The following is a 21749-nucleotide window of genomic DNA, read 5'->3' on the forward strand; positions in this document are numbered from 1 at the left end:
GTGATGAGCTTGTGGACCGTAATTTCACACCTGGTAATTGTTTAGCGGTATACTAACAAACTCAAAGTTGAGTATACGTAATTCTCTGAACTGTTTCATTGTTGGTATGTTTATTTGAATATTAATTTGCGAATAAAATGGCAAATTCTTTTATAAAAAAATGTTGATGCCGTGTTCCTTTTTATAGTAATGAGTAAGAAATGGTAAACACATAACTAATATACATTTATTGGTGTTTGACCGATTATTGGATCGTGTATAACATCTGTATGTCCCTGGTATAACACATCAGTCTGTGTTACCAAAGCTGTCATTTTCAGAGTCCATATCACTAAAATTTGATTTTCTTAAAAGCTCAAACTGATATTGTTGGATTCCGACTTCTTGTCGGCAATATCCGCCAAAGTCATCAACCTCAAATCTCATGTCCAGATCGTATTCGGAATTGTCTGTGTTGCTACCGTTCACACTGTCATCTATATTGCTGGCCACCATTTCAGTTACTCCGTTAAACCTGTGACGTCATAGACTGAAGAGTTCCAAATCAGTGTGACTGACAGATACGCTGATTAGCAGTCGACCGACAGGTGTAAATCACGTACTTTGATGTGTGATATCTCGGCACTCGGCCAACCGATTTTGATGCGGTTTGCGGCATTCTTCTTTGGTGGTTACATGGGATAACATATTTGAATATCGTTTTTTGTTCTGGGTACACTTTTAAGTTAATTTGCTGGAAACAGAAGACGACTCATAAAAGTACCCAATTAAATGAAGAGATACTCAGGATGTTTTGGTTGCTATCTGCATTTTTTTGGTTGGGTTACTTATTTTCTATAAGAGAAATAGGCGAAGGTTGCCAGTGTAATAATATGGAGGCTTACTCCACTCTCACTTTGGATTAACAAGAGGCCCACGGGCCTTAACGATCATCTGAGATTTGAAATATTTCAGTTAATTTAGTTGACCCTAAGTTTTTGGCCCCACCCATTAGTCCAAGGGGTCAGTCAGGACCAACATGTACATACCATCAAACTGTCATCCCATGCTGATAATGTTAACCAAGTTAGAATGAATTCCAATACAAATCAAACAAATGAGAGTCAAAAGTGTATATAAACTAAATTGTATAGTAAAGTTGATCCCCTCCCCAGTGGCAAACGTGAGACCCCAGGGTGATGAAATTCACAATTTTGGTAAAGCACCTTAAGAACCTTCCATCTATGAAGAGTATTTGATTCTACCTTATTTGGGTCTTGAGGAGAAGATTTTTGAAATTTCAGTCAATTTGAACCTTTTTAGCCCCGCCCATCAGCCCCTGGGGGTAAGTCAGGGCCAACATGTACATACCATCAAACTGTCATCCCATGCTGATAATGTTAACCAAATTAGAATGAATTCCAATACAAATCCAACAAATAATAGTCAAAAATCTGATTTCCCTATATAAACTATAGTAAAGTTTACCCCCTCCCCAGGGGCAAACGTGAGACCCCAGGGTCATGAAATTCACAATTTTGGTAAAGCACCTTAAGAACCTTCCATCTATTAAGAGTATTTGATTCTACCTTATTTGGGTCTTGAGGAGAAGATTTTTTCACAATAACGAAACTTGGCATTCTTTCAGTTTGTCAGGAAAAGTCAATGCCACAATCGCAATGGACTCATCCTATATTGAAGAGTATAGTTCTGCCATTGTAATAGCTTCCGAAAAATCTCCCAAGTGTATTCCATGGCAGTATTATTGTTGATTATTTCCCAATCTGCATGCCGTGTGTGCATGGATATCACTTTTAAACTTTTACACTAGGGGAGGGGGCTTATTTGAAGATAAATATGGTACTAAACTTTTCCACCAGGAGAGAAGGCTTATTTGAAGATAAATATGGTACTAAACTTTTACACTAGGAGAGAAGGCTTATTTGAAGATAAATATGGTACTAAACTTTTACACTAGGGGAGGGGGCTTATTTGAAGATAAACATGGTACTAAACTTTTATATTAGGGGAGGTAGCTTCTTTGATGATAAAATTGGTACTTAACTTTTATACTTGGGATGGGGCTTATTAGGGGATAAATACGGTACATGTAAAGGGACAATATTTGTGGGAAATTGGCTGTAGTTTTTGTTTATAACAGTTTTGGGAATAAAATAAAGATAAGTTGAAGTAGATTACACTATTCAACCCTATTTTATTGACGATTATAAATGGAGAAACATTAATTTCTTCCCTAATCCTAGTATTAAGATTCCCCAAAGAATTGTAGTTTGAAAATATGTTGAAACATCTGGGTGGTGCAGTCCAATGAACAACTGGTCCTCAGTTCAGATAGATGTGTATTTGTATGAGCTACACCAGAGAAAATATATGACTATCTTAGACATCATTGTGTTGTTTTTTACTCCTAATTTTTTTATTTTGTCACACTTTTTCTCCAAATTCAAAGCTTTGTGCCCTATCCCCAAAGTACTGAACAAGAGGCCCAATGGGCCTGTATCACTCACCTGGCATTAATCAAAGAAGTAAGGGATCTGATATTGGGCCAGTAGCATGATGAACTATAAAGTGCTACCAAATTTGTTCAAAATGAATGACCTTGAGCTACTTTCAAGGTCACAGTTGTCAAATATTCTTAAATATTCATTTCCCCCCCCCCCCCTCGATAATCAAGAGGTCCAGAGGCTTTATGTTTGTCGTGTTACACCTTCGGGCAGGTGAGCTAAACATGCTGTGTGAATATCGGTTCCGAGAGGCCGTAGTAGAATAAGTCCCTGAAAACACATACAAAATGTTTTGTCGATACTGTAAACCATGAACATCAAGAGAACACCTACCAACATAGAAGGTCTCTGGTGTTTCCTTCGTGATCATGTTGAAACGCTCCTCATTCAGCGGTGATCGGTACGGCGTCCTCAGATCCTTGTATCGATGATTTAACTCAGCTCTTATGTCATAAAGTGTTATGTGTTTGTCACCATAGCCCTGCAAAATAAAAATTAATTCTGGAATCAAATGTCAAAAAAGTTTTTTTTTGTTGTGCGGGATATATCATCGGTATCACATACTGGCTATTGATGTTTGAACTTTGATCTCCAAAAGCAAACTTTTAGCAACCTATCACTGTTGATGAGAGTATGACAACTTCACAAAACTTCTTAACCAATCAAATTTAAGCAAATTCATGACTATTTGATTCTGACTTTGTGCAATTGGTAATCTAGCAATCAATATCAATTTGAAAGAAATCATAATATTTTTTTTTCATGAGTACAGTTCGACAGTCAAAAAGTTTTTTTGCTCTGCAGAAATCTTCAGTAATATTTCTAACAATTATTCTCTGCAATAACAAACCTGTCTTTCAAGCTCCTCAGCAAATGCATCAAGATCAAGGTCTTTCAAACGTTCAGGAGATTCAAGGATTTCCTCCAGGGCACCGGCAGGGTTGGCATCCTCAGCTGTGTCATCGTACTCAAGTGCATCAACAGCCATCTTTCTTGCCCACTCGTAGTTCTCTGGGTGGACTCTTGAGCCGTCCAACACTTCAACGTATGCATCCGTGCTATAAATAACAATGAATCAAGAGCCAATCAGTGGAAAAGAATAAATCTTAACTAATACAAGCTTATCTGACAACAGCTGTATTAAACAACCAATCAGAGGACAGTTAAATAAGAAATAATTTCAATTTGGATGTCGGCCCCAAAAAACCCTTAAACCTTTGCAATCATGGTTTGTCAGCCCTTACCTGTCACCCAGACTGTTGGTGTCAATTTTTATGAATCCAGCACAATTGATAAAGACATTGGGGCCCATGTGACACACTTCCACCAGCTGTGTTCTGTTCTCCAGTCGGATGTTGGCCTGCTTCAGAATCTACAAGGACAACAGGAGGTGAAATCCCACATTTTCATTTTAATTTGATAACTCAATGAAGTGAAAATCTATATCATCAAATCAACTCAATGAAGTGATAATTTATATCATCACATTTGTTGATTCAGCAAATCTAACTTGAATGCATTTACACAAATTTTCTTAACACATAGTTTTGTGATACAGTTTTTGCTACATCAATTGATAATTTGTTTGTTTATGTTTTACGGCCCATCGACAACTAGGGTCATTTAGGGCCAACATCAATTGATAAACTAGTAGGACTTTGTAAATACTGTTAATCAGAAAATTTCACATTGTTAAATACATCAAGTGGATGTGAAAACAACAAATCCAAAATTACTTTTGTAAACAAATTGAACAGTTGTTGTCAAAAACAAATTTACAAATAAAATCTTTAAAGAATAATTTCAAAACTGAATTTTCAAACAACAAATCGAATAATTTCAAAAAAGAATTTTCAAACAACAAATCGAAACAACTGAAAATGTTTTTGATACCTTTAGAAGTTGTGATGCTTTCCTAGGTCCAAGTCCACACACAAACTGTACAAGTGGTGCTGTGTGGCTGTTAGCTATCGCTCGGTTAATGTCGACACCGACCTCGTTGACTCTGTTCACAAACTCAAGTGACAGAGCGTTTAACAAGTCATCCTTAGGAATCTGGTCCTGCAACACAAAATCATTCAACCACGTCAGCACTTGGTCAAAATATCACAAAGCCATTCAACCATGTCAGCACTCCTTAAAATATCATTGAAACCAATTTTCTATGTCAGCGCTCAGTTAAAATATCACAAAATCATCCATCCATGTCAGCTCTGAGGCGAAATACCACAAAACCATTCAACCATGTCAGTGTGGATAAAAATATCATAACACCATTCAACCATGTCAGCTCAAAGATAAAATACCACTAAATCAATTAACCAATTATTTTCTTACAAGTTAATTAGAGTAAGTAATTACCTGCATGGGGTGATATTTGAGACAAAGGATATCCTCGTCTACATTACACAGCTGGGCAAACTCGATTAGAGGGTCCTGTAGTCTCCTTGCTATGGAAACAGCATGTCGCAGTACCACAGGATATTCTCGGAACTCACTCTATCATAGAAAATAATACCAAAACTGTTCAAAATCATGACCTATAGAGAGAGTTCAATCTGACAGAAACTAGAATGACTAATACGGTCTTAATTTAGGAGTCAACTCACTCGAACTCTCCGACAGAAACTAGAGAGACTAATATGGTCTTAATTTAGGAGTCAACTCACTCTATCATAGAAACCATTAAAATCATACAGTTATGACAACAATAATTATAAACTATTATTTATGAAATTTCTGAAATGGTTTAAAATCAATGACATCAATTTTACTAAATTCATGCAATTTTTGTTTCTAAATACTTCAAGCAATGCTTCATGTTTTCAGAAGTTCAGAAAAATATCTGTCAATGCCCGGTTCTTTCTAAAGTATAGCTAAGAATATTTCTTCTCTAAACAGAAATCAAAGCATCCAGAAAAACTAGAAAGGTTGGTTTTACACAGAAATCAAATTATCATGACCAGAAAAGTTTCTACTCTGGTTGTAACGGCCAACTTACCTGCGCTTTGGCGCTGTTTTCGTAGACCATGGCGAGCTCATTGTCCACAAGTTCCACAGATATGGGGGCCATCTGCTGTTCCTGACAAAGATCATCTACCACAGACTTCACGTCCTCTATCACCATAAGTGCATCCCTGGAAGACAAAATCAGTTTATATATCAGTTGTCTGGTTTGGTTTATTTTGTTCAATGTCCTACTAACAGCCAGGGTCATTTAAGGACGTGCCAGGTTTTGGAGGTGGAGGAAAGCCGGAGTATCCGGAGAAAAACCAGCCGGCTACGGTCAGTACCTGGCAACTGCCCCACGTAGGTTTTGAACTCGCAACCCAGAGGTGGAGGGCTAGTGATATAAGGTCTGAACACCTTAACCACTCGGCCACTGTTGCCCCCCCCAAAACAATATATATCAGTGCAAAAATGGCCCGGTATGTATCCGCAAATAAGTCTCCTTTATTTTTGCAGAATCATGTATTTTGAAATAGCCAGCATAATTTATTGATACAAGACGACTTATTTGAGGATAAATTCAGTAATCAATATAAAACAATCATTCAGTCATATTATGAATTCTATTTAGCTGGTTTCACCCACACTGTGTCAAAAATGGTATGTCACACCCACTGAAGAAAAAGTTCACCGATCCAGAGTTTGCTCTGGGCATTCCTTAAAAATGGGGTTATTTTCAATTAAATGGGATCCTTCCATATAGTTTGAATTGACTTTGTAAAAATTAGCAAGTTGTTGTAATTTCCACACTTCAAATGGCTTTAGGAGCATTTTCAATGCAAGCTCTGCTATCTGATTTGAGGTACTCCACAGCTTGATAGCATATTGTTGTCTACATCATTTTTTTTCTTATTAATATGTTCAATTAATTGAATTGATTGTAATATTTAATTACTACATGACAACTCCAAGTGAAATTCTTTACAGCTGAACTTTAAATTTTTTTTTTTTTGTAACATCAGACCATAATTAGAGATTAACATCAGACCATAATTAGAGATTAACATCAGACCATAATTAGAGATTCTCGATTTCATTTTGAAATCAGTTCCAAGAGTTCCATTAAATAAAAAACATTCTGCTCAATGCTTGTCTGCTGGTAATTTTGGTTTATTTTGTTTAATGTCCTTTTAACAACCAGGGTCATTTAAGGACATGCCAGGTTTTGGATGTGGAGGAAAGCCGGAGAACCTAGACAAAAACTACCGGCTACTAAATACTACTAAATATTAAGTGCCAGACAACTGCCCCAAGTGGGCTGCAAACTCGCAACTAAGAGGTGGAGGACTAGTGATAAAGTGTCGGGACACCTTAACCACTCGGCCACCGTGGCCCCTCGTCTGATGGAAAGAGGTTTTATCTATACAAATAAATTACTAAATCTGAAAAGAACAAGTGGTCCTTGAATACCCAAGACTTCAAACATTTGATTTTGTGCGTAAATTAATTACATAATTGATCCTTCAGAAACAGGAGCTATTTTCAGATTTTTTTCCTGCATTCAAAAATACATCCTGTAATTAAGAAAAATCTTGCGGCTTGCGGTAGTTCCTGTAAAATGGTGTATGTCAAGCTTTGAAATAATCTGAAATCATTTTACCTCGATTCTGCAGAGACAGCTACCACATGGGGTTTCTTGGTGGAAATGAAATCCTTTAATTTTTCCATGTCTTGTTCCTGTCAATTTAATTGGACGTCATAATATAGATGATTATAATAAATACAAATCAAATATATATCATCATCTTTCCTTTATATTTCCTTTCCTTAAAAATTGCTTTCTTTCAGGTTTTGTCTGATTCCACAGACATATTCCATATCTATGGATCTATCACTGAAATCTCTTAATATCACACACAAAGGAACCACAAAATTCTTGCATTTGAAAAAATTCTGTTACATTTGAGGTTAGTGTTTCATGTTACTATTTTTTTTCAAAAATCTGTTTAGTTAAATTTCATTCAATCAAATGAACTTTCTCACGTTTCTTTTTGAAATTCATGAACATCTCATGGGGAAAAAACTCAGACGATTATATTCTGTTGTCTGTCAGCAATTCTGTTGTCTATTAGTATCTCGTTTACATTTTCTCCAGTTTTCAGTCCCCGCACCGGTGAAACCTGGGGGACTATAGTTTCTTTCCTATCCATCTGTCCTTCTGTCCGTCAGTCAGTCCTGTCCACTCAGATTTAAACACATCCTAAGCCATGCTTCAAGGTATGTTGGTGAAAGTTGGTATGTAACTTAAGTATGAGTCGCTACAGTTCAAATTCAAGTTAGTGTTTTGGGGTCAAGGTCACTGTCACTAATTCTAATGGGGGCCGGTAGGGGACATGTATCCCTTTAGCAATAGCCAGCATGCTTGTCAATTTCCATCTTTCAGTAAAATGTATAACATGAACTTTCTGACACTAAGACAAGTGCTACCTTGCCCTCCTTGTCCTGTTGCCTCCAAGCATTTCGTCGTTTCGTGAGATACGGCATTCGTATGAAGTCTGTAACTTGGCCCTCTCCATCAATCAGAGCTCCAAAGCCAGGCGTGTCTCTGTCAACACAAAAACATATTCATTAGGTAAAAACTAACTATAAAATTATAACACAAAGCTAAAAGGTTAATTTGAGTAAAGGTAAGAAAAGCATGAAACAAACAAACATCATTTTACCAGTATGCAGTGTCTTGCTTAAACAGACTTGATACAAATTTCTGCCTGTTACAAAATCCCCAAATTTTTATTCATTTCAAATCCTCTGACAAATTTCCCGATAAAACATACCCCCTGGACGTTTTTACTGTATTAATGGACAATCTTAGCCGTTGACACCTTAACATGATTATCAAAATCTATCAAGTGTAGGACTGAAGTTATAATAGTATGTTGGGATTATGAAATAAATCTATCAAGTGTAAGACTGAAGTTATAATAGAATGTTGGGATTATGAGATAAATCTATCAAGTGTAAGACTGAAGTTATAATAGAATGTTGGGATTATGAGATAAATCTATTAAGGTGTTCATGAATCAGAAATACACTGTATCTTAATAGTGAGCTTTGTTTTGCACAGACAAAGTGATTACCATATTTTCTACCACAATACCCTGTGTTATTCAAGTCTCAGACCATCAGTTAATCATTACAGCTGTTGATTAACAATCTGTTTATACCACACGTGGTATAAACTCTGTTTACGCATTTTGATTGGCTAACACGGTGAACTTTGACCCAAGCTGCAATTGTTATTGACGTCATCAATAATCTAATGACGTCACATCACCGGGTCCCGGACCTCACCTGTACATTTTATTTGCATACGCGAAATTATACTTGGCCACGTTTCCCTTTGATTCAAGCCGATATTATTGTGGTAGAAACAGGTCACACGACTCGAAATTGTTGGATATGGAATTTATTTCACACTTGTAAGTTATTTTTTAAAAGCTGCAAAAAACACTCGCTAAAGCTTGTGTCTTTTGTAACTTTTAAAAAATAACTTACTCGTGTGAAATAAATTCCATATCCAACAACCACTCGTTGTGTAACCTCTATATACATAGTTTCCACACGTCCCTACCAAGTGAGGTTTATAATTGATGAGTACTGATACGAAATTGCATTTTCATTGAATAGAGACAAACCTTGTTGTGATGAAAGACAGGCCCAACACACGAAGACCCTCCTTCTCATCGTAATCATAGTCATCCTCAAGTTGCTGATCGGCCTGGTACGGCGCCACTTTCAGCCAGTTATACAGCTTTCGACAGCAAGCCTACACAAGGAAACACATCATTAGGAATCAATTTAAAGGAAGAGACCATGTTTTAGGAAGTCAGAATAGTGCCAACTTATCAGTCCCAGAATTTTTTCTCCTGTTGTGAGAAGTCTTAACACCTTAAGACAGATTTTTTTTTTAGTCTTTGGAATACTTTGAAAACACTGTTAAATGCTTTAAAGACAAACAGACAAATGTGTGCTTATCGTGAAGTAAATTTAAATTCTGTTCAGTCACATAATTATATTTCAAAACTTTATAACAAATTTTGGATATAACAACCTATCTCCTCTAGTCCTGGGAAATTCACTATAAACAAGTTTTACTGTACAAACACTTAACAGGGCTACGATAGCCCAGGCAGTTAGAGCTTCAACCAGGTAGCCTCAGGTGAAGATCTGAGGTGTGTAGTTTGACGCTCCCTACCTGTGTTGGTTTGTGTTTCTCAGGAAACTGAGAAACAGGACGGTCTGTGCTGTTGTGGTTGTGTTTTGGGCAAGACACTTAACCCTAATTGCTCTGGATGGCATGCGACGGGCCTCCTGTATGTTGTTCAGTGAGGTAGCCACCAACTACTACAAGGAGACCCAGCCTCAAAATGACCCTGACTGCTCACTGAACGATAAATCCAGCAAAAAAACAAACAAACATACATTGATGTCAAACCCACCTTTAAGATTCCTTCTTTGGCTTCTGCTATGAGCTTGGCTCGGAGCTCCTTCTCCATCTGAGGGTAAAGGAGCTTATTAAGGGCTCGCTCCATGGCTTGGCTTCTCTGAAGATTCCACTGTTGCACCAGGTGGCTAAACTCATCCTGAAATATTAATATGAATTTTTTAAAGTACAAATTACACATCAATTCCTGGCTTTACTGCAGAGTACTAACTATATTCACAACCTACAATAAATCACTGTATACTATCCCTTACCCTGTAGAACAGCTGGCGAACTTCCTCAAAGTACGTCTGGGAATTTTCTGACACATCATCAATAAACATGCTAATTGTCAACAGGCCGTCTTCTTCTCCCTGTTCAAATTGAAATGAAATTGTTTTTGACATGATTTTTTTTATCTATTTAGCTAAATAATCAACAAAGTGAGTTTATGTTGATATATATATGATATGGAACATATATAGCAGACACAAAACATGCCAATCAACATCTCCGTTTACTTCAAATCGGAAAAGTGAAAAAGAAAATTTAAAAAAAATTCATACTGATAGTGTCAAGAAATTTTATTGTTTACATCCAAGAAAAATACCAAACTGAAAGTTTTCATAAAGATTTCATATAATTCATGTGAAAGTGATATTTCAAGAATCAGTTTCATTTCATATCAGTTTTTTTTTAGTAGCATTTGTCTTATATAATAATCATTCATGCAAGTTGTCTGGATACATTTTGTGCAACTAAGAAGGTAATTTTCTTCTGATTTTCTGCAAAAAGCTATCTGAATCTGATAGAAAATTATGCCAAAAGAAGGAAACTGCACAATTCAGATATTGTTGCATACACAAAATGAGAATACTCATACTTGAGTGAGCTTGAGGAATATCTCATCCTTCAGGTCCTTGACAGGTTTGTTCTTGAGATATTTCATGGCATAACATGGATGGGCTTCATCGATCTCCTGATGTATACAAACAAACAAATCATTTGTAATATTGCTGTCAAACCTCTCTGGTTCTGAACTGGTGACAGGTTTTTTTAAAGATTGTCCATCACATAATACTTCCCTGCAGATGTAGGATTACACCTATACAGCTGCATTAACTATAACATGTGTGCAATAAAATTAATAGGACACTGATATATTAATCCTGAGAGCAACCCTAGATAAAAGATTTTTTTTATGCCAAACAAAAATCAATGCCATTTCACAACTCTAATCTACAGGCTCACTAATAAATCTACAAACACCCTAAACATTCATATCATCAAAAGTTGGAAGACTTAAAATATATAAATATGTGTATAAACATATGTATATCCATAACTTGTGCCTTGACCGGGCCTTGAACACAAGATTTATGGCACCTAATTGCGTTGCAAGAAAAACCTGCAGGTTATACCACTGCACCACATCAATGTTCTTAAAAAAATTATTTTTTTCAATGTTGCAGTGATGGTCAGTCTGATAACCTGACATGATCATAGTGACAAATCATTTATAAGATGATATGAATACCTGGATCGAAAAAGTGTAAACATACACGGATGTGAATTGTACAAATTACATATATTCAACAAAGTACATTTACGACAGGAAATTCAAACTTTTACATCTGGATCAACCTCACATAGTGCACACAATACAGTGTGCTAACAATTACATATATATGTCTATATATTGAATTTCGAAATTCAGGTCCAATGCAGGCTTTATCAGAAATCAAACACAAATCTGTTAATACCTTTATGCCCTTCTTGGTTGGGACAACATTAATTTTTGCACGTTCAAAATACGTCTGTCGCACACACTGCCGCACAAGAGGATCATGGCAAATCTGCATGGCAACCATGTGACGTGCACCAAGTAGGACTTCCTCATCTGTTGGGAACTGACTGAAAAACGATGTGAACATTTTAATAGTTGACTACAGTAAGTCCATAAATATATATTTAAGTCTACTCAGAAATTCACTGTACACTTGCAAAAGTTATTGATTCTTTCCCTGACACAGTGGTTCTGCGTCCCATTCTGGGGGCAGACATGTTGCTGTTTATTTTTGCTGAACTATTATCATTGACCTGCCATAAAAAATAGTGTATTTACTTTGATATAGAAAACATGTTTTTAACCAATCCCGAAATCACCCTTACTTTGTTCTAACATTATATCAAACATAGGCTTTGATTTGTAAGGTTTTGCAGATGATCAGAAATGGGATTTCACAACATCAGGAAAACATATTGTGTCCAGGGAAACACAGACAATTCAATATCACATTGCGTTGGTAATGATATACAGTGGAACTTTGTTAACTCGAAGTCGACGGGACCACGAAAAAACTTCGAGTTATCCGAGTGTTCGAATTAAGCGAGTTATCGTTTTTGGTGAAAAGTTTGGTCAATATTTGTCAACATTATATAATCATTATAACTTCGCTCTGTCGCTCATCAGTTTAGTGTGAAGACTAATCAATACATGTAAATATATATGTAATGTTTCATTATGTCACTTGTAATTTGGTGTAGTTTTGCCGATATACAGTCACGATAAAGTATAGGTCTCTGTTTCACTTAGTCACTTCAATAACGATCTGATGTGCAAGTCATGTTTGCAAAAGGTAAACGATAAAACGAATTCGACAAAATAACAAGTTATTAATGTCAAAACAAATAACCGTTTAAGTTTAACACAGATTGCATACAAAACGTAACAGAACCATTACCTTTTATTGGACATATATAAAATACTGTTTGATCGGCCTACTTACTTTTTATTGATAACCACGCCATTTCCATGTGTATTAGCACCGGAAGTTGGGCTGCGCATGTGCGTATAAAATGTTACTGTAACTGAGTTGGCGTTATATCCGATTTAATAGACAGCACTGACCGTTACAGTTGTACTCTGAACACCTCGGCAGTAATTACGCTATTGTTTCAGCAGTTTAAAGATTTAATAGGCGCCGGTGACGGTGTCATTTCTACACCTGTAAAAACATCAGCCGGGTAGATCTACCGGTGTGTCAGAGATTAGTTCCGCTTGAGCGAACGGGTAGATGAGTTGTTGACTATCGTGTGTACTGATATCGGCGACCGCCTTGGGAAATTACCTGATGTAAGTAAAGCAGTACTTTTTATCACCAAGACTTGTTGTTATAAGATTCAACCGACAATTTCTTTTATGAATTTATGAAACACTTATAATAGCATGTAGGTTAGTAGTGCCGATATGTTCAGTATTACAAACGGAATTTAGCTCTTAAAAAATGTCGGCGTTTGCCACCGATCGACGAAAATTATACTTCGAATTATTCAACCATTTCAAGTAGGATTTTTATTGTTGGGACCAAATTTTTACTTCGTATTATCCGAGTTTTTCGAGTTATCCGAATTCGAATTATCCGAGTTTTTTTTACTAAGATAAAGAGAGAATTCGGCCGGGACCGGCGAGGTACTTCGAGTTAAGCGGGGTATTCGAGTTATCCGAGTTCGAGTTAACGAAGTTCCACTGTATATGTGAAATATCTTTTGACCCCCAATTGCAGAAAGAAAAGGAAAAGACCTTAAAATATTGTAATTTTGATATTAATGATGAAATCCTATTGAGTTTTTCTGACCTGCAAATATACTCTTTGGCCACCTCGAGGGGCTCCAATGGATATTGTTCAACATCATGACGTTGGTAGTTGTCACGTAGATTCTCACCAAACTGTTCTGGTGACAGGCCAAACTTCTGGGCAATGTCGTCTGCAAACCAAACAGTTTTTAATACTTAATATCACAGTAAACTTTAAATAAAAATTTGAATTTAGTTCATCAGACGCATAAATCTAAAATCTACATCTAAATACATCTAAAATGTTTCATTTACAACTAGTGAAAACAACTAGTGAAAATACAGTCAAAATACATCAGAGATTTTCTATCTAAAACTATTGAAAATACAGTCAAAATACATCAGAGATTTTCTATATAAAACTAGTGAAAATACAGTCAAAATACATCTGAAATTTTCTATCTAAAACTAGTGAAAATACAGTCAAAATACATCAGATTTTCTATCCATTTTTTTTTTACAAACTCTGATAACTCAAAGGCCATACCTCACTTAAAGTAAAAATTCAGACAGTGAAGAATAAGCTGACAGTTATGAAATGACTATTCTTTGCGATTTGTACTTGTAAAAGGAAACCATGTTACCCTTGTTTAAATTTTGGTCACTAAACAACGAAGAAATGTTTTGATTTTCTACCTTTAGTCTATACAAATTCATCAGAAAATAATTTCCTCACAAAAAAACAGATATCCACAGTATGACACGCTATCTCACCCAGCTTATTCTGTTGGCATATGGTGTAGCCACTTTTACGGGAGGCCTGTTTTATCATTTCTTGTTGTTCTGGAGGATCTTCATTTTCAGGGCGTTCCCCTTCCTCCTCATTACGAGCCTTAATTTTCTCAGCATTCCGCATTTTTGGGATATCGGGTCCGTAATATAACAGGAAATGCTGGTAGACATCCCTCAGCTCCTCAATCGTCTGAACTTGTTTGATCCTATAAAACAGTAAAATTAACAACATCGAAGTATACTGCTTTATATATCAATATCCCCCTATAAATCTGCGCAGTATACTGCTTTATATATCAATATCCCCCTATAAATTTGTGCAGTATACTGCTTTATGTATTATTTACCCCCTATAAATTTGTGTTCAGCCTGGGATGGAAATCTCCAAATATTTTATGAATAAGATATACAATATGTGCTGTGAATAAGCAGATATAACTAACAATAGCAATGTGCTTCAAAACAATGTCCTCAACTACCCGTATAATATTTTGAAGCCAACCAGTTGCAAATCCAGAAAGTGAAGTTACAATTTTAGAAATAAAATAACTTACAGCTTAATGTTATGGTTTTAGTAAAATTGAATGAATTTATATCCTTAGTTTAATGTCCTTAACCAAATTTGTGTGGCACTATTGATTTTTTAGAATATCTGTGTTGTCCAAGAACATCTGAATTGTACCTCGAAAACAAACTTGTACTAAAAGCTATTTTTATTCCTGACAATTTTTACTCAGGTCCTTGACAAAATCATTCCTTGACGAAATAAGGTATGCAAACCTCTTAGTACAGGTAGAAGATTACTTAAAATCTGAAAAGGCGACAGGAAATCTTTTCTTATCATAATGAAAATGATGATAAACAGACTTCCATCTTACCTGTCAATATCTTCCTCTGTCAGAGCTCTCACATTAGACTCCAGGACCTTGTCAGGATCAGCATTTTCCTCAAACTGGTAATTTTGCATCTTCTCAAACAGACGGACCATGTTGGATTTCCTGGTCCTCAGCTGTGTCCACTGAGTAAAACATTTGGTTTATTTAGGTTAACATCCTCCTAACAGCCAGGATCACTTAAGGACGTGCTAAGGAGGTGGAGGAAACCCAGAGTACCCGGAGAAAAACCACCTGCCTACGTTCAGTACCTGGCAACTGCCCCACGTAGATTTCAAACTCGCAACCCAGAGGTGGAAGGCTAGTGATAAAGTGTCGAGACACCTTAACCACTTGGCCACCGCGGCCCCCAAAAACAAAGGTTATTTTCTTTGTATAATTTGTAAATTGCAATTTGTATGATTTTTGCATGATGTTTAACAAAGGCACCAGGGCTTTACAATTCTATTTAGAATTTGAGAAAATGTATTGCTTGTACCAATTTGGAATTTTACTTGTTCTATCAAAATAATATTTGTCGAAATGTCATATAACCAATCAAAAGTTCATTAAAATGGTTTTCCGAAAACTCAACCCTTATATACAAATACAGTATTCATTTGGAGCAAAGCTTATATTTTCATCTTCGGGCTCAATTTAGATTCTTTTTCTCTATTTATATTCAGTCTTTATTTGATTTCCAGAGTCAGAATAACTTTTGGCACACTTTTCATTTCACTTTTTTTTTTAAATATAAATTTTCTTTAATATGGCCACTAGATGAAGACAAACTTGTAACATGAATTACACTTACCAATCTATAAAATGTGATTTGTATTTATGATATACCTAGGATAATACTGACAAAACTGGAAAAGAAAGCACAGATATTTTACCTTTTCGTCAAACTGCCAGATCTTCCACAGGTCGTTGATATTGAGATCAGATTCTACATACTCTTTGCGATAAAAGGCTATGAAGGGCACCTGTAAAATTGTCATACAAGTTAAACAAAATGTAATTATTCATTTTCTTGGACTGGTTAATTGAGACTAACTTCAGGAATCAGCTTTCTCGCTCTGTCTCTGGGTTGTCAAATTTACATGCATAAACTAATACTAAAAATATGAATGTTTGTTATTAAAAACAAAACTTTCAAGATATGCATGAATATCTAGAAATAAAGATATTTTTGATATTAGCACTGTTCCAAAATCATCCATGTGGGAGGAGATGAATGCATTTGTTTCCAAAGACTCCACCAGGGTTCCACCCATCGACACAGATATTTCTGGAAAAGCCCTTATCAAAACTTAAACACTTTTACAAATTATCAAAATTTGATGTCTTTTTGTACTATTATATTTTTTGGTAAAATTTCTTTATTATTTCATCTTGACAACTAATTTATTTGTGTTTCAGCATCATTAAAAAAAAAGCTATTTGGGAAAGAAAAGAAATATTCATTAAAGTTTTTTTTCTTTCATTTTCTCCAAAAATAAATAAATGTTACTTGAGGCATACCTCAAGGTGCTGGTCCCTCATGAAATTGATTGCCTCTCGGATTTTGTTGACCATGCTGGGTGGACGTCGGCCAAAGTTTCCATGACTCTCCTGTTCCAACAGGTTCTGAAACAGACAGAAGTGAAGGAATGAGGGTTATCACACAAACATTGGAAAAACTATAAAACCTCTTACGACATGAATACTCCTGAACTATACAACAATGTGTTCCATGCAGAAGGGGTCAATAAAGGTGACTTTTGTCTTGTCACCTTTGACCTTTAACCCTGACTAATGAGCACTAGAATGTGATCAGGTGCTATAATATGTAAGCAAATCGGATTTTCAAGATATGTCATTGACTCAGAACAGGATTGGATGCAACAGGACGGATGTTGGTAACACTATATCATGGTATGCCAAAACACTTTAAACATGCTCTGTGACGACACATACAGGAAGCTAATTAAACTTCATTTACAGGAATTGTCTTACTCTTCTGGAAAATTTTCTTCAGGTTGGTAATGTAAATATGATAAAATTTATATAACACAACCAATTTGATATTTAAGAGTGTGACGTTTCGATGACTACACTGTCACTTCAACAGACTAAATACCCAAACAAGAGATCCCAGAGGGATCTTGGCGCCCACCATTGAATGATCTTCATAGGTTCCATGTCAGATTGATCTTTTCTCTACTTTTCCCTTCATTTTACTAATCTGTGCAAATTGAGACATCCCTCCAGTACTTTTCAAACAAGGGAATCCTAGCTATATAAGAAATTTGAGATTTAACGACAATGGCTGTTTGTTTGTCAGGTTGTTTTCAGGACAGACTGGTCCAAAAATGCAATACAAGGGACCAAGGGGAACCTACTTATGAAATTTGAGAAAGATCCATTCAGTACTTTGAGAAATAGCGATAACAAACTTCAATTGTCAAAATCCAAGATGGCTGCCTGTCGGCCATGTTATTTTTAGATCGGTCTCAAAATGCAATATGCATAACTAGGCACCAAGGGGAACCTTCATATGAAATTTGAGAAAGATCCATTCAGTACTTTCTCGGAAATAGCGATAACAAACTTCAATTGTCAAAATCCAAGATGGCTGCCTGTCGGCCATGTTGTTATCCGATTGGTCTCAAATCGCAATATGCATAACTAGGCACCAAGGGGAGCCTACATATGAAATTTGAGAAAGATCCCTTCAGCACTTTCTCAGAAATAGCGATAACAAACTTCAATTGTCAAAATCCAAGATGGCTGCCTGTCGGCCATGTTGTTATCCAATTGGTCTCAAAATGCAATATGCATAACAAGGCACCAAGGGGAACCTTCATATGAAATTTGAGAAAGATCCCTTCAGTACTTTATCAGAAATAGCGATAACAATCTTCAACTGTCAAAATCCAAGATGGCTGCCTGTCGGCCATGTTGTTTTCCGATTGGTCTCATATCGCAATATGCATAACTAGGCACCAAGAGGAACCTACATATGAATTTTGAGAAAGATCCATTCAGTACTTTCTCAGAAATAGCGATAACAAACTTCAATTGTCAAAATCCAAGATGGCTGCCTGTCGGCCATGTTATTTTCAGATCGGTCTCAAAATGCAATATGCATAACTAGGCACCAAGGGGAACCTTCATATGAAATTTGAGAAAGATCCATTCAGTACTTTCTCGGAAATAGCGATAACAAACTTCAATTGTCAAAATCCAAGATGGCTGCCTGTCGGCCATGTTGTTATCCGATTGGTCTCAAATCGCAACATGCATAACTAGGCACCAAGGGGAGCCTACATATGAAATTTGAGAAAGATCCCTTCAGCACTTTCTCAGAAATAGCGATAACAAACTTCAATTGTCAAAATCCAAGATGGCTGCCTGTCGGCCATGTTGTTATCCAATTGGTCTCAAAATGCAATATGCATAACTAGGCACCAAGGGCAACTTTCATATGAAATTTGAGAAAGATCCCTTAAATACTTTCTCAGAAATAGTGATAACAAACTTCAATTGTCAAAATCCAAGATGGCTGCCTGTCGGCCATGTTGTTTTCAGATTGGTCTCAAAATGCAATATGCATAACTAGGCACCAAGGGCAACCTTCATATGAAATTTGAGAAAGATCCCTTCAGTACTTTCTCAGAAATAGCGATAACAAGAATTGTTTACGGACGGAGGGACGGACGGAGGGACGGACGGACGGAGGGACGGACGACGGACCACAGCGATTTGAATAGCCCACCATCTGATGATGGTGGGCATGCATAAACTAATACTAAAAATATGAATGTTTGTTATTAAAAACAAAACTTTCAAGATATGCATGAATATCTAGAAATAAAGATATTTTTGATATTAGCACTGTTCCAAAATCATCCATGTGGGAGGAGATGAATGCATTTGTTTCCAAAGACTCCACCAGGGTTCCACCCATCGACACAGATATTTCTGGAAAAGCCCTTATCAAAACTTAAACACTTTTACAAATTATCAAAATTTGATGTCTTTTTGTACTATTATATTTTTTGGTAAAATTTCTTTATTATTTCATCTTGACAACTAATTTATTTGTGTTTCAGCATCCTTAAAAAAAGCTATTTGGGAAAGAAAAGAAATATTCATTTAAGTTTTTTTTCTTTCATTTTCTCCAAAAAATAAATAAAATGTTACTTGAGGCATACCTCAAGGTGCTGGTCCCTCATGAAATTGATTGCCTCTCGGATTTTGTTGACCATGCTGGGTGGACGTCGGCCAAAGTTTCCATGACTCTCCTGTTCCAACAGGTTCTGAAACAGACAGAAGTGAAGGAATGAGGGTTATCACACAAACATTGGAAAAACTATAAAACCTCTTACGACATGAATACTCCTGAACTATACAACAATGTGTTCCATGCAGAAGGGGTCAATAAAGGTGACTTTTGTCTTGTCACCTTTGACCTTTAACCCTGACTAATGAGCACTAGAATGTGATCAGGTGCTATAATATGTAAGCAAATCGGATTTTCAAGATATGTCATTGACTCAGAACAGGATTGGATGCAACAGGACGGATGTTGGTAACACTATATCATGGTATGCCAAAACACTGTAAACATGCTCTTTGATGACACATACAGGAAGCTAAAACTTCATTTACAGGAATTGTCTTACTGTTCTGGAACATTTTCTTCAGGTTGGTAATGTAAATATGATAAAATTTATATAACACAACCAATATGATATTTAAGAGTGTGACATTTCAATGACTACACTGTCACTTCAACAGACTAAAGACCCAAAAAATTGCAATGTGAAGCACACTAGCACTAACATATGTAGTGTCCGAGATGGTAATTGACGTGACTGAATTTTTAGGATTAAATTGGGATTTTATTACCATCTCGAACATTAAATATGTCAGTGCAAGTACGCTTCACGGTGGTCATTTTTCTGATGAAGGTGACGTCACGCCCTTAAATATCATATTGGTTGTGTTGTATGACTTCTATCATAATTGTCTTACTGGTTTTGGAAATGGATGAAGCTAATTAAGATGAATTTGTAGGATAGGTGGGGCACTGTGTTACCTGTTGTGACATGGTAGGAGTCGTAAAGGCCTGCTTATATATCCACTCAGCTTCTTCATCTAACTCTCCCTCCTCAAGGGGGCGTATGGGGATTGGTCGTAATTGAAATCGCTCAGGCATGTCCTTGGTTCGGATTTCCTGATCCTTGTCCGTGAAAAATCCACGCTCCAATTCTGTCGGCTCATACACCTGTCGACAAATGAAACCAACTTTTAGAGAAGCATTCCCATTTTTTATGCAAGATATAATTCATTCAGTTTTTAACTTTTAAAATAAAGCAAAATAATGCAGACAGCATGATTAAGGTTTTGTTGATATCTGGAAGAGTCCAAAATTGAAAAAGTATCAAAGAATGAAGAAAACTAAAAGTATGTCCTTCTTATCATCATCCAATATAACTACCATTCTATCACACCACCTAATAAATCTTAAAAACAAATTTCTTTGACATATAATTCCTTGGCATGCGTGAAATTGTTCTTATTCTTAAAATATTTTCATACAATAAAGGTTTCATTTTTGTGAACCTTTTTAGCGCGGCTTTGAAATTAAACAAGAAATAAAATATAAAAATAGTTCTCATTTCATCATTTGTGACTTACATCAAAAATGCCTTTCTTTTTTCCCTTCTTCCGTCCGACTTTTTTAGTCCTTGGTCGAGCAACTCCATCTTCATCCTCCTCCATGTACTGAAAGATAGCAAGCATTTCCTATTTACTTTGTGTATTCAAATGTGGCACAACTTAATATATTTTACCCAGACAATTTCAGCAACTAAATTTTTTTTCTCATTGTTACCCTTTTTTTTAATGACATTTTTTTTCCTCAAAATGTATTGATTTTAGTTATTTGCATATGATTATGGACTTAAATCACAAACACAAACTGTCCTTTACCTCGTCATCCTCAAACTCTTCTTCTTCCTCCTCTTCGCCTTCAGCATACTCATCGAACTCCTCAAAATCAAAATCCACTCCAAAAATATCCTGGGCTTCTTGTAAGGCTCTGTGTTGTGTACAATCAGAATATGAAAATAGTTTCTTCCATCATTTACAAGGCATATAATACAGCACCGCAAACAGATGTATAATATGCTGTCTGACCCTATCCAATGGTCCAATGAATTGATGGATGTAGATGATATACCATAATTTTATGGTATAGCATCTGCGCCAATCAAAACAGTTCCAATTATTCAATTGAAAAACATAATTTATTCATTATCATTGTTAATCAAAGATTATCTTGAGAATAACTAAAGCTCCGTGTTTTTAGTATATATGTTAAAAAAAAAGAGAAGAAAGCAGGATTTAAAAAAAACTTAATAGAGACATACAGGACAGAAGATTTCTACAAAATAAACATGAGTTTAAACAAATAATGAACATATTCAATTCTGGTCATCATTTCTAAAGTCAATCTATTTTAACATTGATAATTTCTTGGTTTCATTTTTTTCTTTCAATTAACCATTATAATTCAGGAT

At 35.9% G+C, this 21749-nt stretch overlaps 1 protein-coding gene across 4 annotated transcripts in view; it reads right to left on the reverse strand.

Moving 5' to 3' along the window:
* The window catches only part of LOC117332449 (transcription elongation factor SPT6-like), a 45994-nt gene that overhangs the window by 19191 nt on the left and 5054 nt on the right, over positions 1-21749 (reverse strand). For all 4 annotated transcript variants that reach the window (XR_004533735.1, XR_004533734.1, XM_033891359.1 and 1 more), the window contains exons 6-26: positions 21160-21268; positions 20866-20952; positions 20264-20452; positions 19377-19481; positions 16074-16163; positions 15184-15323; positions 14288-14511; positions 13575-13704; positions 11700-11850; positions 10820-10915; positions 10212-10310; positions 9953-10096; positions 9149-9279; positions 7941-8058; positions 7114-7190; positions 5506-5641; positions 4866-5003; positions 4398-4565; positions 3749-3876; positions 3355-3562; positions 2838-2985 (exon numbers count right to left, since the gene is read on the reverse strand). Coding sequence is in view for 2 of the 4 variants with exons in the window: in XM_033891359.1 (XP_033747250.1) it covers positions 2838-2985; positions 3355-3562; positions 3749-3876; positions 4398-4565; positions 4866-5003; positions 5506-5641; positions 7114-7190; positions 7941-8058; positions 9149-9279; positions 9953-10096; positions 10212-10310; positions 10820-10915; positions 11700-11850; positions 13575-13704; positions 14288-14511; positions 15184-15323; positions 16074-16163; positions 19377-19481; positions 20264-20452; positions 20866-20952; positions 21160-21268 (2816 nt within the window). In the remaining 2 variants the exon portion in view is untranslated. The remainder of the gene's footprint in view (positions 1-2837; positions 2986-3354; positions 3563-3748; positions 3877-4397; positions 4566-4865; positions 5004-5505; positions 5642-7113; positions 7191-7940; positions 8059-9148; positions 9280-9952; positions 10097-10211; positions 10311-10819; positions 10916-11699; positions 11851-13574; positions 13705-14287; positions 14512-15183; positions 15324-16073; positions 16164-19376; positions 19482-20263; positions 20453-20865; positions 20953-21159; positions 21269-21749) is intronic.

This window comes from Pecten maximus, chromosome 8, assembly GCF_902652985.1.
Source record: "Pecten maximus chromosome 8, xPecMax1.1, whole genome shotgun sequence".
NCBI classification, from domain to species: domain Eukaryota; kingdom Metazoa; phylum Mollusca; class Bivalvia; order Pectinida; family Pectinidae; genus Pecten; species Pecten maximus.